The 16,416-nt window shown below is 34.8% G+C and overlaps 1 protein-coding gene across 1 annotated transcript in view; it reads left to right on the top strand.

Moving 5' to 3' along the window:
- Positions 1–14,839, top strand: part of LOC138707451 (cell adhesion molecule Dscam2-like) — a 1,157,632-nt gene extending 1,142,793 nt beyond the window's left edge. Inside the window, exon 28 of the mRNA XM_069836919.1 lies at positions 7,000–14,839. Within this exon, the coding sequence (XP_069693020.1) occupies positions 7,000–7,293 (294 nt within the window). The 3' untranslated portion in view covers positions 7,294–14,839. The remainder of the gene's footprint in view (positions 1–6,999) is intronic.
- Positions 14,840–16,416: the final 1,577 nt, after the last annotated feature.

Genomic DNA, 16,416 nt, shown 5'->3' with positions numbered 1-16,416 from the left:
ACTCCTCTTCCAGAATATGCATGCGAGCAATCTTACTGGAACCAGATATCTTCCACATATGATAAAATATCAAGAACTTTTTCACCATCTGTAGTTTGTTTCGTTTAAATACTTGGACTTATTTTTAACATTTCTAGTATAATTAAATATGTTTAAAATGTTTACTGTCTTTCTAAATACACTTCATTAAATAAGGGAGTTAACTCCTATTGGTTTTTCTCCCTATTACCATAGCCAATCAACTTCAGAAAGACTTGAAAATGAAGAAACTATAGATCAGGCATCTCAAGGCCAACACATGAAAGTTGTTACAGGGAGCGAATCTAGATAGCGTAGTCAGCAGAAGAGATAAGCACAATACCCGAAGATAGCCGATCGTTGATTCATATTACACGCATGAGCAAGCTAAGTTGTAACTGTCGCGGGAGAAATGCCACAAAGCTGCACTTTTGAGTTGTACTGTCACAATAGACGATTATTTTCGGAAGGAATAAAATTTCTTAAGTAGTTTGCAATAATAATAATAATAATAATAAATTTATTCCAAAGGTGCTTAGGAAAATATTTGGGGCTAAGAGGGATGAAGTTACAGGAGAATGGAGAAAGTTACACAATGCAGAACTGCACGCATTGTATTCTTCACCTGACATAATTAGGAACATTAAATCCAGACGTTTGCGATGGGCAGGGCATGTAGCACGTATGGGCGAATCCAGAAATGCATATAGAGTGTTAGTTGGGAGACCGGAGGGAAAAAGACCTTTGGGGAGGCCGAGACGTAGATGGGAGGATAATATTAAAATGGATTTGAGGGAGGTGGCATATGATGATAGAAACTGGATTAATCTTGCACAGGATAGGGACCGCTGGCGGGCTTATGTGAGGGCGGCAATGAACCTTCGGGTTCCTTAAAAGCCATTTGTAAGTAAGTAAGTAATAATAAATTTATTTTCTAATGATATATCAATGAGTAAAAATAAGACATCTGAAGCATGAAGAACCATACATGTTACGTAATCATTTAAGCACAAGGAACTGGCCATCTTACCTCATTATCTCCTGGCCTAGTTATCTTTAAGTGGTGTGACGTTCAGACCTGTCTTCGGACAGTTGACTGAACAACAACAATGCTTCATTTCTAGTAAAAGGTTTTTGGTATCTCTCTTTTTTTTTTTAAGTGTACAGTATATTTAATTAAATAAAATTCAATTAAATAATAATAAAATTACAATTAAACTTGTTGGTTGTTAAAGTATGTATTTTTATGATACGTCGATATTAATATATTAATTACAATAATAGTTAAATAATATAGTTCGTGATGTTTTCGATAATTAAAAATAACCAAAAACATCTTAGAAATTCAAAACAATCTTAAATCTGGTCTCAAATTCTTTTCTCAAGTCCTTCAGTACTTCATTATATTTATTACACTAGTCTTGATTCAAATCAGGTAACAATTTTAGATTAATAAAGTGGTAACAGTTACCCACTGAAACTTGCGACTCCCACAATTTCGCTTTCCCTATGAAAGCTTTTATTTCTTCATACATTTGCGGTAATAAGGACATTCTTTCCTCGGAGATGGAGACAGTATCGTAGCGGTTGCAGATGTCTATTCAAACGTCATGGTCAATGACGTCATCCAAAGATACATGAACTACTCCTGCATCTTGTTCCACTTTTACATACAAAAAAATAGAGAGAGGAGGAAGTGCTCCAAGGAGACCCTATTGAGACGGCTGCTATAGATATTCAGCTGTTTTCAATTATCTTCATTCCATGACTGTTGAATTCATGGCCACCTTTATTCTCAGTAGTGTTAAATTTATATACAGATGCATTTCTCCTTTTCTATCTCTCCATTAGGTCCATACAATAACAACACGTAAATAAATAAAAATATTCATGATTTCACACATTTTAAAATATTTTTTTTTATCCAACAGTGGGTACTTGACTCTGCGTCATTCACTCGAGTGTTCTCATCTAGGAGTGACGCTCCAAAGCTGTAGTTCTTTTTGCTATTATAGCATTACTCTCAGAGTACCATGGAAGGTGAACTACTGGTACATAGCACAATAAGATTTTGATTAAAGAAGCAATGATGTAGTGCTGGTAGGAGAAACGGGAGTATCCCATGAAAGCCTATAACCAAGCACCATCTCTGTTCACCATAGATAGATAGGTAGGTAGGTAGGTAGGTAGGTAGGTAGGTAGGTAGGTAGGTAGGTAGGTAGGTAGGTAGGTAGATAGGTAGATAGGTAGATAGATAGATAGATAGATAGATAGATAGATAGATAGATAGATAGATAGATAGATAGATAGATAGATAGATAGATAGATAGATAGATAGATAGATAGATAGATAGATATTAGCCTTAGGAAATACAATGATTTCATGGCATCGTCAGAGTGAATACATAATAAATATGCGGTTACATACATGTTATTCCGACATACAAGATGTCTACACTAATATACAAATAATATACAATCAACACATTCAGTAATGAAGTCAATTCTCCACAGTTTTCTCCAGACCATTACTTGTACAAGGTTCTTGGTTTCCTTATCTTCTTGGGCAGTCTCACCCCAGACATGAATCAGACAGAAAAGAAGAGCAGTAAACACAAAAGGAGATACTAACTACTGTAAGCTAAATTTGGAGTGCTAAACTAAGATACTCATTGACAGAAAAAGGCATGTGGAAAAGTAAAATATGTTTCACTGACTTTTTAAATCTAGCATAGTTAAGGGCTTTAGTTTCAGCAGGGAGTTTGTTGTAAAGTCTTATCCCTGTATGTGATAAGCTATTGAGACTTTTGGATAACCTATGATGATTAAAATGTAAATTATTGCATGTTCTTGTGCTGTAGCTGTGATAATCAGAGTTTATTTTAAAATTATCATAATTTTGGTGGATGAAACAGACTGTTCCAAGAATGTAAATACAAGGTAGGGGCAAAATATCAAACTCTTTGAATATTTTTTACTATCCGAGCGAATAGGTACTTTCTTTACAATTTTCAATATTCTCTTTTGCAGTCTAAACACTTGTGCAAGTTTTGATGACGACCCCCAGATAATTATCATAAATTCCACTTCGATCTGCAGGGATTTTAACCTAGGTTACTAGCATGGAAAATTGATACGCTAATCATTTTTTAACATTGCATCTCACTTTGTGATCTGGAGAACACAAGCATGTAAAACTGAAAATTAAATGTTGTAAGCAGTGTTCCATAATTCTTAAAAACTCTATGTGTTAGTAGTAATTTGTGTATTTATTCCAGAAAATGCAAACAATTTGCGTACCTATAGTACCTATATATTCCAGAATTTGCGTGCATTTTGTAAAAGTAACTGTATTGTTATATGGCTAAATTTAAAAGTTCTTATGCATTTTAATTTTAAATTTATGTTTTTAATATCAGTAAATAGGTTATATATTGGTATGTCACTTATTAATTTTTTCAGTTGCTGTAGACTTTGAAGGAGAAGAAGAAGCAGAATGTGATATATACAGAGTGGAAGTGAAATAACCTTGCAGATTGAAAGAGGTGATAGGATACACGTAAATGAATAGAAAACATGTATTACATTTTGTAACTAAATGCACGGTTAATTTAGAAAATTAATAATTATATATAATAATAATAAGTTTTCAGTCAAATACACTTTTCAATTTGTGAGGTCAGATAATCTGTTACATGACAATATTAAAGGCTAAGTATTCTCATTAGGTCATATCATTAAAATTAAATTTGTACAGTTTGATATTAACCATGTTAAAATGTTAAATATAATGTATAAATTTAAAAGAGATGGAGAAGCTGCGATGCAAATGCTGTTGGTGGGAGAGATGTAACAGATTATCTGACCTCACAAATTGAAAAGTGTATTTGACTGAAAACTTATTATTATTATTATTATTATTATTATTATTATTATTATTATTATTATTATTATATATAATTATTAATTGTATTCACACTTTTCTGAACCAACATGTCTTTCAAATTTAGAAAATTAAGTTCGAAGTTTCAGCAGTCTGGCAACATTGTCACTAAAACACTCTACTCATATACAGCTGTAAGAGGCCAACGAACTCAATTAGTCTCTGTATGTAAGCTGCCGAGACGTTACCACGCGCTCACTTCGTGCAGTGGTTTGAATTTAGGGATTTTAAAAATTAAATTGAAATACGCCAGAGGGATGAATTTTTCTTTATTAGATTTCTTATCGATATGGACAAAAATCACGATTCTACTCGCAATAGTTACCGAATAAGAGATTGTTAAAAATTGGGGGGGGGGGACTTTTTTTTTCTGAAAAACTATGAACTTTCCACCAATATAATATAATAGCACAGTCTACTATATACAGTCGCGAAGCTCAATATGTAGTAAAAATGCAAACATGGGTAGTTGCCCACCACTAGGATCGCTACTATCGCCTCATCATCGCAAATCTCTCTCCTAGTAGACGACAAAATATATTACACTTTCGTTGTGTTCTTTTGGAAAAATTAACACCTTCCTTCCATTATTGAAATATTAAGGCCCGGTTGCAGAAACACCGATCAAAATATGATTGGCAATCAAGGAGGGTTTGATTGGCCATCAGTTCTATTTCTGTTGCAGAAAGAACAATCAGTCTTTGATCGGAGATCAGTCTTCCATCAGATTTGATCAACAGATTTTTGCTGGTTAAGTCACTGATCATTGATCAAGTAGGCTAGTTATGTTGTTCTGTTGTAATGCAGTTACTGTAATGTATATAGTAAATAGTTATAACGTAACAATATTGTTTTCGACATAATGGATTCTTCTGATGAAGAAATTTTAGAATGAAAAAAATATTAAGAAGAAGGCGTTTCCGTGATAGACATGAATTGTCTTTATGTATAATGACAGAGAATTTGAGCAAAGATTTAGGTTAAGTAAGAATTCGTGTGTTTTGTTACTTTCAAAAATTGAAACAAATATATGCAGACAGACAAATCGAAACCTTTCACTTTCTCCTATGAACCAAGTTCCACAAATCAACTATTTGCCGAGTAGTTAGGAATGTTACGTATGAAATTGCTTTGTTATGGCAGGGTCTCATAAATTCCCAAACTTCAAACAGGGAACGATCTGAAATCCAGAGAGAATTTTCAGCCATGTCAGGATTTCCAAGAGTAGCCTAATATTGGTTGTATAGACTGCTCACATCCCCGTCCAATCACCTGGTTGAAATGATGCCTAACTTTATCGAAATAGAAAAGGTTTCTTTTCTGTGAATATACAGGCAATATGTAGTCTACGCCATCATTGAAATTCTGGAATGTTGTAGCCCGTTGGCAGGGTTCTACACATGACAACACAATATTTTTAATGAGTAGGTTACGAGCTCCATTTGTAAACAGAGAGATGGGAAATGGAATTATTTTAGGTTATGGAGGCTATGCATATTCCAATTTCTTGTAGACCCCCCTAGTAAATCGCACAACAGAAGCCCCCTCACGTCTTTCTTTTTTGTTTGCTTCATTTTTTTTCACTATATTGTAGTCTATATACAAACAGAATCCGCCTGTTTCCTTTCTACAAAAAGCAACAAACCAGCAAAACATTCACTTGTTTTACTAGTCACCGCCCACTTGATGCATTCGTTTCGCGACTTTTAAAGAGCATCAAATTGGCTGTGGTTGCTAAATAGCGCTGTTGTCAAATGTATTTCTTTCCCAAATCAGCAATTAGTAAATTGAGACAAGTTGATTGGAGATTCACGTTTGTGCAACGCAATGAACAATCAAATAAATCAGACATCAACTGACCGGCGATCAGGGACTGATTTGATTTGCGTTTCTGCAACCGGGCCTAAATGCATAAAGTTAAGAGGGCAGACAAATCAATAACTGAGATAGGAAAAAGTGATATTTACTAGTATCTCTAACAATGCACACTCGTGCGCATTTCTCTCTTATTATTATAAATGCATAAAGTTACTTTATTATTTTAATGAAGTATATTAAATTCCACCATAAACTCGAAGATACCTGCAAGAAATAGGTTAATATTATTTTTGTTTGTGCAAAACGAACTGAAATTTACTATAATCGCTTCACTCATTCAAGATTATAGCGATAATTAACTATGAAACCAATAAATATTAATTTGCATTTCCCTTTACAACAATAATAATGGAAATATAAATTAATGGATTAACTTACGTGTACCGGTACTTGTAGTGTAGGCTTATGTAGTTAACAAAGTGGGTTGAGGTTAAGCAATAATAATCACACCAGAATTGGAAATAAAACGTGATCAATAAATTTTATTGTAACAGACTTTTTCTACGTCTCTAGTAAAGTAACAAATAAAAATAACAACAAAATTAACAGCTATTATTAAAAACATATCCTTTGAAAATAAAAGTAGGCCTAAGCAATAATAATCCCACCAGAATTGAAAATAAAACGTGATCAATAAATTTCATTAAAACAAACTTAATTTTTCTACGTCTCTAGTAAAATATTTTTATTCCAATTATTGTATTTTAGCCATTAACATTTTCATTACAACCAATAACGAACATTTCACAAGCATCAATGTGAAATACGCAACGAGCTAGCACTCGATGGAAATACGACACGGTCCAAAGTCGACAGTGGACAGTCTATTGTTTCTAGTTGCTAACCGCTTGGAGCGCTTTATCACGAGATTTGCAAAAAATCACCTCAAGCTTCGCGACTGTATATAGTAGACTGTGGTAATAGTTTTTTGTTACATACAACGTAAGCTACCGGTATTCGCTCTGTAAATCTGCAAGGCTATTTCACTTCCACCCTACGTATATATGAGAAGTGTTTAATTGTTTTGTATACTATTATTTTATTTTCCCAAATTGTTTCATTGTGTTTTCTTATTTCTATCAGTAAAATTTTCATCTGAAATCATGGAGCTATGCCTACATAGATAATATTGGAAATAAGTTGAATAATTCTTGTTTTAGTCCATTGGGAAGAGTGATTACTGTCGTGTGAAAAAGCCTCGACCTGGTGATGAATACGACAGTTTTGGTTCTGAATCTGATACAGAACCTGGAACGTCAAGTCGTACAGAATCATCAAATCAGCTGGATGACGGTGGAAATCAAGGTGACTTGAGCCGTCCATACCACCCACCGATCTCTCGGTTGTCGAAGTCTATGATCGACTCAACATACCCGGGTCCAGGTCCAGACTGGAGTCCTCCACCGGAAGCTGCTTTCCCTCGACGTTACTGTCAAGCACATCTACTTAAATGAAAGTCGTAATATGGGCCTGTCCCAGATTGAGGCTAACTTGAGAATACTCAATGCCCCTACTGCCAGTAGTTGCAAGCCAACAAAAGCGTGTTCAACAATTTTTTGCATCATAAGCATTGATTTTATATTGTTGAAGTGTATAGAGCTATATGACTTAAATTAAAATGATAATGCATTTTTTTGCGAAAATTGTGTAAAGGAAATAGATACCTACTACTGAAGAATATAAAGCACGACTGAAATAAAAACAATTATTTCAGTGATTTTTGTGTCGATGGATACAGGATATTCAAGTATAGTGATGACAAGCGTCTCGGTATAAATTGAATATAACGCAAAAGCAGTAATATCAATCGACATAATGAATGATTCTCTATCTGTAAAAGTATTTAATGTATTTTTACAAAATTAAACTCATTTCATTTGGGGCCATGTTACATAAAATATGTATTACTTCACATTGGCAAGATTTGCAACTGGACAATTTCAGCAGTAGGGGAAAATGATCTGGAAACTATTTCTGCGAATATACATGTTTTCTAAACACAATGACACAAATGTGATAGAAGCAAGCAGGAACATCGAGGCTGCATTGCGATTTGAACCATGAAACGAAGTGACTTGAGAGCTACTTGTGATTGCAGCTGCGCATTTGTTGCTGTTACAGTACCGGTACCGGTACCCACATTATTGCCGACACTCATTATATTGTGACATATGATTTTGAAGGTTCTGCATGGTGCTACAAGGTAACAGTCTTGGACAGAGCTGGTCCTTGCGCAGGATTTTTTTTAAACAACATGAAGTGGCTATGAACTTTCGTTGCTTGAAATGTACAGGTGATTCGGAACATTGTGCTCTATCTGCATGTCATAAATAACATTTATTAACAAATATATCATACCTGTCTGTGCCATTTAAATCTATCGGAAGTAAGACGTCCCTGTACAACACTCTATGTTCCAGGCAGTGTATTTATGTGTACAGAACCAGAAATTTATGTTATCATTTTAATAACAGTCTATTTTAAATGGGAGATGCAGAAGTCTAAAGTTACAGAATATTAAAATACATATTCTTGTTTGTGTTGTATGTTTCTGTATATCGATTAAAAGTAGGTACCTGGTAAGGAACAAAATTTATAATTCTTATGACACGGAAATAACCTCAGTTCATTAGAATATTATGTTCATATACTTTCTTTGCTTGAAAATTGTGACAACAAAAAGAAATATTCGTACCTTCAAAAAGTGAATGTTAGTGGCTCAAAGTGTGTGATATTAATGCAAATCATTTCATGCTTTAACACTGCAAGAAAATAAAACATAGCCTGCTTTGGTTATGTTACATGTGAATCTGTGAGAACTTAATTAGCCTACAAGTTTCCAAATAAAATACCGAAATAGTTAATCACCCAAATCTTAGTTGCGTTAACATTACGGCACTGTGCCTAATTTAAGTATATTTACATTATAAAAATTACATAATGGCTTCGGTATATATATGTGCAAAATTTATTAAATGTCGCATTAAGTTTATATACTGGTATCTTGTACTAGACATCTAAATGAACTCTGTGAAATTTAAAAAAAAAAAGCACGCTGCTACAGTATTTTATTCCAGAACGGATAAGTAATCAATTGTGAATATAGATGTGAAAGTCTGCAAAACAAAATTTGAAATATGCACAGGACATACTTCAATTTTTTTTTACAAATTTCCTTTTATAGCCCATAGTTTAAAGCTCCTAGTACCGGTAACAATTTCAAATGAAACAGTGTTTCATGTTATGAAAGAATATGCACGTACAACATAATAGGGTATGTTGTGTACAAGACATTCACTCAGTTTTTTTTTTTAATTGAAACAAGTTAGGAAATACAGAATGTCCCATTTATCTTGCTCACCTAAAATAATTTTTTCCTTGTGCCAAATGAAAAATTGTTTCAAACTAAAGTTGTTTAAGTACAATGGTGAATTAATGAAATGAAATGAAATAGCCCAATATGTCCCAAGAAGGGCAAAGGCCTCCTACCCTTGGGTAGGGTTAGCTCAGTTTTCCTAACTTGGTGAGCTACTCCATGTTAGGTTCAATGCTGTTTGTTAGGTATAATGTTGTTTGACACTACACTTTTCACTGTTCTCTTATTAAACTTCCCTCAAACAATGATGCTTGCATGTTGCTGTTCTAGTCATTGCTCAGATGTCTACCTAGCGACTTCCACTCTTCTCTGTCCCTTGCTATCCGTGACCATTGGTGTCCTGTGTGATCTTTGAAGATGTCCTCCCATCTGCGCCTTGGTCTGCCTTGCGTCCTTTGCCCAATCCGTGTGTCCCAAATAGTACTTTTGTAGGTTCATCTGTTGTCTTGTAGTCTGGCAATGTGTCCTCCCCACTTCCATTTGCTTTGTGTGGCTGTTTGTGCGACGTCTGTTGTCTGTGCTAGTTGTTGGATTGTGGTGTTTGGTATCCTGTCTCGCAGGGATATTCCTAAGATTTTGCGCTGCATTTTACGTTGACATATTTGAAGTTTGTTCTTTTGCTGTGATCTTAGCGACCATGTTTGACATCCGTATAATAGCACAGGATATACACATGTTTCTAGGGTGTGAAATTTTATTTTCCGGCGTAGCTTTCTGTCTAGGAGTATGAACTTGAGGCCCCAGAACGATTTCCAGGCTAGGCAGATTCTCCGTCTCAGCTCCTTTTCCATTTTGTCTTGAAATGAAATCAGTTGCCCCAGATATGGTGAATTAATACTATGGGCATATCTTTCTTGGTAACCTTGTTCATTAAGGAAATAGGAGTAATTACTTGATTTCTTTAAATGGCAGCATGTACATTTTATTCATTGAATCATTCAAGGCCTACTCAAAAATCCATCACAATGTACCAGTCTAATAACCAAAACATTGGGGGATGTAAAAGAATATGGAACTCATAGCGTACATGCTTACTGCAAGTCCGAAGTAAAATTACACTTTGTAGCATTGCAATACCGTTATTGGGCTTAATTTTATTAATGGTACCTAAATGGCAAATGATATGCCAGATTCGTAAGAATCATCTTTTCTGATCTTTTGGACGCCATGCATTTGAGGAACAGAATGGTTTTGTGGTACTGGCATGATGGATGCCCAGTACATAACACCTTAAGAACCTGTCGTTTTCTGTACCGAAAATATCCTGGTTGGTGGATTGAACAAGGTACACCTGTTATTTGGCCTGCTCGTTCTTCTGAACTTACGCCACTAGATTTTTTCCTTTGGGAAGCTGTCAAGGACTCTGTCTGTCGAAATGTTTAAGCAACACCAGGGAACATGCAGCAACATATTACTCATGCTTTTACATCCATTCAGTAGGCAACACTAGAACGATCTATAGAGTCATTCATTCAAACATTGTAATTATGCACTAATTTCCATGGTCACCACTTGCAGCAGGACATGTAAATGTTTATAGTAGGTGTACGGTACCAAAGTGCTATTTTATTTCGAACTTGCATAAGTACATACACTATGAATTCCATATTCTTTTGCACCCCTGAATGTTTTGTGTATTAGAATGGTACACTGTGATACAGGTCTTCAAGAGGTTAAATGATTCCTTGAGTAAAAAGTACATGTTGACATTTAAAGAAATGATGTCATTACTCGTATCTCTTTTATGAACAAGATTATAAGAAAGATATACCCATAGTATTAATTCCCCGTTGTATTCAAACAAATTTGTTTAAAACAAATTTTCATTTGGCATCTAAGAAAACATTTATTTTGGGTGAGCAAGATAAATGGGACACACTATAATGTTTGCCCACTAACCCATTTTATACACTAGATTTTTTTTTAAATTCTTAAATGAAATTACGTAAAGACATTTTTATGTCCGATTTAATAAAGTTATTGCTGTCAGTGATAAATATTAATGCATTTGCTAAAGAGTATAATTTTAAAAAGTCGTAGGCCTACTAATTTCTACAAAACCAAGATGTCGGAATATTTATTTGTTTAAACCAAAATGCCGGTACTAAAATTCTGAAGAAGTTACAGTTTATGAAAGTAGCCTACAAGAATTAGTCCTCTGTAATACGTAAAATGAAAATAACAAAATGTGGACAGTCGGACATTGGAATGTTAGAATGCAAATAATATTGTCTAACTAATCTGCAAACAAAATTGTGTAAAGTATCCACAGCACACACACACACACACACGCACACACACACACACACACATACAGTGAACAGTAGATATTGTCATTAATTTCAGGGGGTTATTCTTTGAGATATTTGATTTAATTCCCAATATTCTCAGTCAGTATAAGAGAGCAGTATATTATGATAAAAGGTGAAGGTATCCCCGTCACACACCATGAAGGCACTTGGGGGGCATGGAGGTAGAACCCCATGCTTTCCACGACCTCGGCACTAGAATGAGGTGGTGTGGTCGGCACCACGCTCCGACTGCCTTTTACCCCCGGGAAAGATCTGGTACTCAATTTTATAGGAGGCTGAGTGAACCTCTGGAAGTTTGGCAACGAGAAAAATCCCGTCACCACTTGGGATCGAACCCCGGACCTTCCAGTCTGTAGCCAGCTGCTCTACCAACTGAGTTACCCGGCCGCCCAGTATATTATGATACCGGTAATAAATGATTGAAAGAATTTTATTTCTGTCCTTTAAATGTGCAGAAATTTGATCCGAACAAATGTAACATTTTAAAATTCATTTTCAGAACGAAAAGTTACGTTCCTTCAGATCAAATTTCAGCACATTTAAAGGACAAAACTAAAATTCTTTCAATCATTCATTATCATAATACACTGCTCTCTTAAACTGACTTAGCATATTGCGAATTATATCAAAGGCTTTCTCCAAAACACGCTGTGAAATATTTCATATAAAACAATTTTTTTTATCTCGAAAAGGAAGCAAAAACAAGCAAATTTGTATTAAACTTTTTGTTTGGAATATCTGAAAGAATAACCCCCTGAAATTAAGGACTACTTATGGTCCACTCTGTACATACAGCATATTACAATCGAATTAACTTTTGTGGAAATTATTTTCCTCTGATTCAGAATCATAAATAGTGAATTTGTTTGAAATGGGCTAAGTATTTTGGATTTACGAATGAAGTACTAGTCGTAGCTAAACTACCTTAACCATATATTTTTTTTTAATTTACGTACCCAACAGAAATAGTAGAATACTGGTACCATGTTTTCTAAGATGTATTCAGTGAAAACTAAATTAATTAATGTGAACAGAAGTATTTTGCAGACGCAATATATGAAACACGTTGTTTGTAACACACAAAGAGTTAATAAATAAAAACTTTACAATGAAAACGTAACTTATTAGAACCGACAGTGCATTGGACCAGCTCTGCGTTTAAAGCAAAAATTTTTGATTGAGATGAGAATGCTAATTCTTCCAGACCACTGTGAATAAAGTTCTTGTATCTCTGTGTTTCAATCATTTGGTGGTAAAAGTACAACATAATACTGTCATAGACTAGATCCGGACTTCTTTTCAAATTGCTGCCACAACTAATATCATAGAATTTTTTTTTTCTTCATAATTCCACTATAGACACAAAATGAGTTGACTGTCATATTTAAAGACATTTCCTAGATTAAAATGGAAACAAATTGGAAAAATATAATTTAAAAAAAAGTGAAGTCATTTCACAATGTGGTATATAAAGTAAGAAATGACGAGATAGTGCCATATCACTTACAAGTCAATTTGTTTGGGTATAATATTATATAATTTAATTTTTAGAAATTTAGGTAAGATATTCAAATTATTCCTAATTTCATCAGATTCTTTTTGTTACCATAACTTCAGTTTTGATACAAAAATGTCATACCATATGTTCAGAGTGAATCCATGATTTTACGATAAACTTGCACACATACATCCTGTTGCCACACCAGTTTGTTTTTTGTATTGCTGCTGTGAATTACATTCGTGAACTAATAAGTTTGATTATTTGCTAAGCTTTGCATTAAATACTGATAATCACCACCACCACCACCACCACCACCACCATCATTACCATATGTTGATTGATTTTAATCAGTTATTTAACGATGCTGTATCAACTACTAGGTTATTTAGCATTGATGGAATTTAGCGTAATGGTATTTTTGACAATATGGGGCCAAAAACATACCATCCAACCAAGAAATCAGTTCAAATGGGTGTCAAACCCACGTCAAAGTCCAGATCAAGATCAGAGGGCTAACTAGCTGAGTTACGCTAGTAACCTCAGTGTTGTCAATGGATAAAGATTATTAAAACTATAAACATGAGCGTTAAGTTGAATTAAACATGTTACTGTAGTTATGAAATGTTTGAGAATAAGGTTCTTAGAAAAATATTTGGGGGTAAGAGGGATGAAGTTACAGGAGAATGGAGAAAGTTACACAACACAGAACTGCACGCATTGTATACTTCACCTGACATAATTAGGAACATAAAATCCAGACGTTTGAGATGGGCAGGACATGTAGCACGTATGGGGGAATCCAGAAATGCATATAGAGTGTTAGTTGGGAGGCCGGAGGGAAAAAGACCTTTGGGGAGGCCGAGACGTAGATGGGAAGATAATATTAAAATGGATTTGAGGGAGGTGGGATATGATGATAGAGACTGGATTAATCTTGCTCAGGATAGGGACCAATGGCGGGCTTATGTGAGGGCGGCAATGAACCTCCGGGTTCCTTAAAAGCCAGTAAGTAAGTACTGTAGTTATGAATTAAATAAGGACTCAATTCTGTGGTCGTGCAGTCAACTGATTTATCTTGCTGACGTGGATATTACGTGATTTTTAGAGAGAAATTACTTGAATATTGGTTACAAGAGATGCCGGTAGTGACTGAAAGGAAGACATGTTGCTATGAATCTATAGGGCAGATTATAGCCAATGGCAGCAGGATGTATCCGTAATACTAAAGCGTTGTATTTGAAGGTGTATCTCTCGTATCTGTTATGGTACTATTCAAGAAACTTCCCTGATAAAGTTGCAGTTGCTTACAAAACACTGTAATTTTACTGACTTCCCAAATATTGCATACTGGTATTGGGTTATTATTCACGATTCATGGAGTGACTTTTGAATATTGCCATTTCTCCCATGTGTTGGTGATATTATATTATTGATGTTTTCTGTATTGTTGACATTTTGGTGTTTCCAGTTTTCCTGGAAATCTGTTAAATATATATGAACTGGGAGGAGATGCTGCAGTCAAAATAAAACAACAGTTTGGCTTAAGTTTTATGTGGACCAATTAATACCATAGAAGTCACATGGAAAGTGCTTGGGCAATATAAGGGATAATTTATAATGAATCAAACAGCCACTTGCAGGAAAGATATGGAGACTATTGTTATTTAGGATATTTTCAGAAATAAATTTGCAGTGGTAAAACAAAGACTGTATCTTCTTTGTATGTGTTTATTTACATTAGAAAAATCCATTGTAAAACATTACCGGTATAATATAGATTTCCTATCCAAGTTCGTTGATTTTCCCCACCTTCTGTCACCTTTCCTGAGTGAAACTTCTTTCTGACAAATAGGATCTACATCTCAAGAAAATGATGTCCTTCAACTAATACCTGTCAGTTATAGAAAAGCAATGCCTATCTGTACATAAATTAACCGATGACTAAACAATGTTTAATATTTTTGACGTATCGAAGTGTTTAAAACAACTAAACAAGTAGAACCTGGATCTATATCATAATTTTTGTAATACAAAATGAAATTATTATAATCTCTTAGGGTGCTATTCATAGACATTTCGCAGCACACGCTACGAGCATACTGAGCTAGCCCCGGCTATCCACTGGTTACTAGTACAGAATTTAAATCATATCCTATCGCTAACACTGGTTTATGAATACGAAAAACGCTGATCATCCACCGGAAACCCGCGCTAAAAATGTCTATGAATACGGCCCTAAGAATTTGTTTTCATTGAATTGAAGCAAAAAGGTCTGTAACCAAATTTTAGGTAATGAGGAAACAAGTTTTTCTGAACATTCTTCTATTTTCCATAATGCTCTCAAATATCCAGTGAGACGCAGTGGTGACGACTTGGAGTAACACTGGTGGGGCAAGAAAGATACGTCTTTAAACTTAATTTTTCAGCAAATTAACAATGTGGATTTTATTGTACCCTCTCTTTCAGGATTTTTATTGCCAACAATAATACTTTCTTGTTTAGGGATTGCATTCTGGATTAAAAATAAGCCTATTTTCTCGAAAATATTAATGCAGTAATAAGACTTAAACTAATGAAAATAATACTAGTATTGATTACCTTTATAAAGATTTAAATGAATAAGGAGAAATAATTTGCCATCGATCTTGCATGTTTACACATACTTTATTTGTCATTGTCAGGTTTATGAAATGCTGTTGACATTTCACAAATTGTATTTGTCAAAGCAGTTAAGAAATGTCAGAAAACAAATGCTAAAATATTCTCATATATATTTGTATAATTGTAGGCCTTATTGGCTCTATGAAACAGGGCCCTGGTAGCCGAAGGAGAGATGCGTGGGAAGGGGGGGTTAGTCAGTTCTGGTGGCAGTGCCTACACCCTTTGTATGTGTCAGATAAAATACATGTCTAACCATTACTCCACAGGTGTGGAAATGGCAGAACTGCGAGCATTGTATTCTTCATCTAACATAATTAGAAACATTAAGTCCAGACGTTTGAGATGGACAGGGCATGTAGCACAAATGAGCGAATCCAGAAATGGATTTAAAGTGTTAGGTGGAAGACCTCCTGTGGGGGGAGTCCTTTGGGGAGGCCGAGACGTAGATGGGAGGATAATATTAAAATGGATATGAGGGAGGTGGGATATGATGGTAGGGACTGGATTAATCTTACTCAGGATAGGAACCGATGGTGGGCTTATGTGAGGGTGGCAATGAACCTCTGGGTTCTCTAAAAACCATTTGTAAATATGGCAAACAGATTTAAAAGCTTAACTTGATAAACTTCAATAGATCAAGTAGAAATTGTAATTGGAGGTTTGACAACATCTTAAATCAGGGGCGCCCAACATTTTTATCTGGAGTGCCAGTACCTTCAAGTACAGA

Source organism: Periplaneta americana, chromosome 10 (genome assembly GCF_040183065.1).
Source record: "Periplaneta americana isolate PAMFEO1 chromosome 10, P.americana_PAMFEO1_priV1, whole genome shotgun sequence".
Classification (NCBI taxonomy): Eukaryota; Metazoa; Arthropoda; class Insecta; order Blattodea; family Blattidae; genus Periplaneta; species Periplaneta americana.
This window is presented reverse-complemented; position numbering and strand designations above follow the sequence as displayed.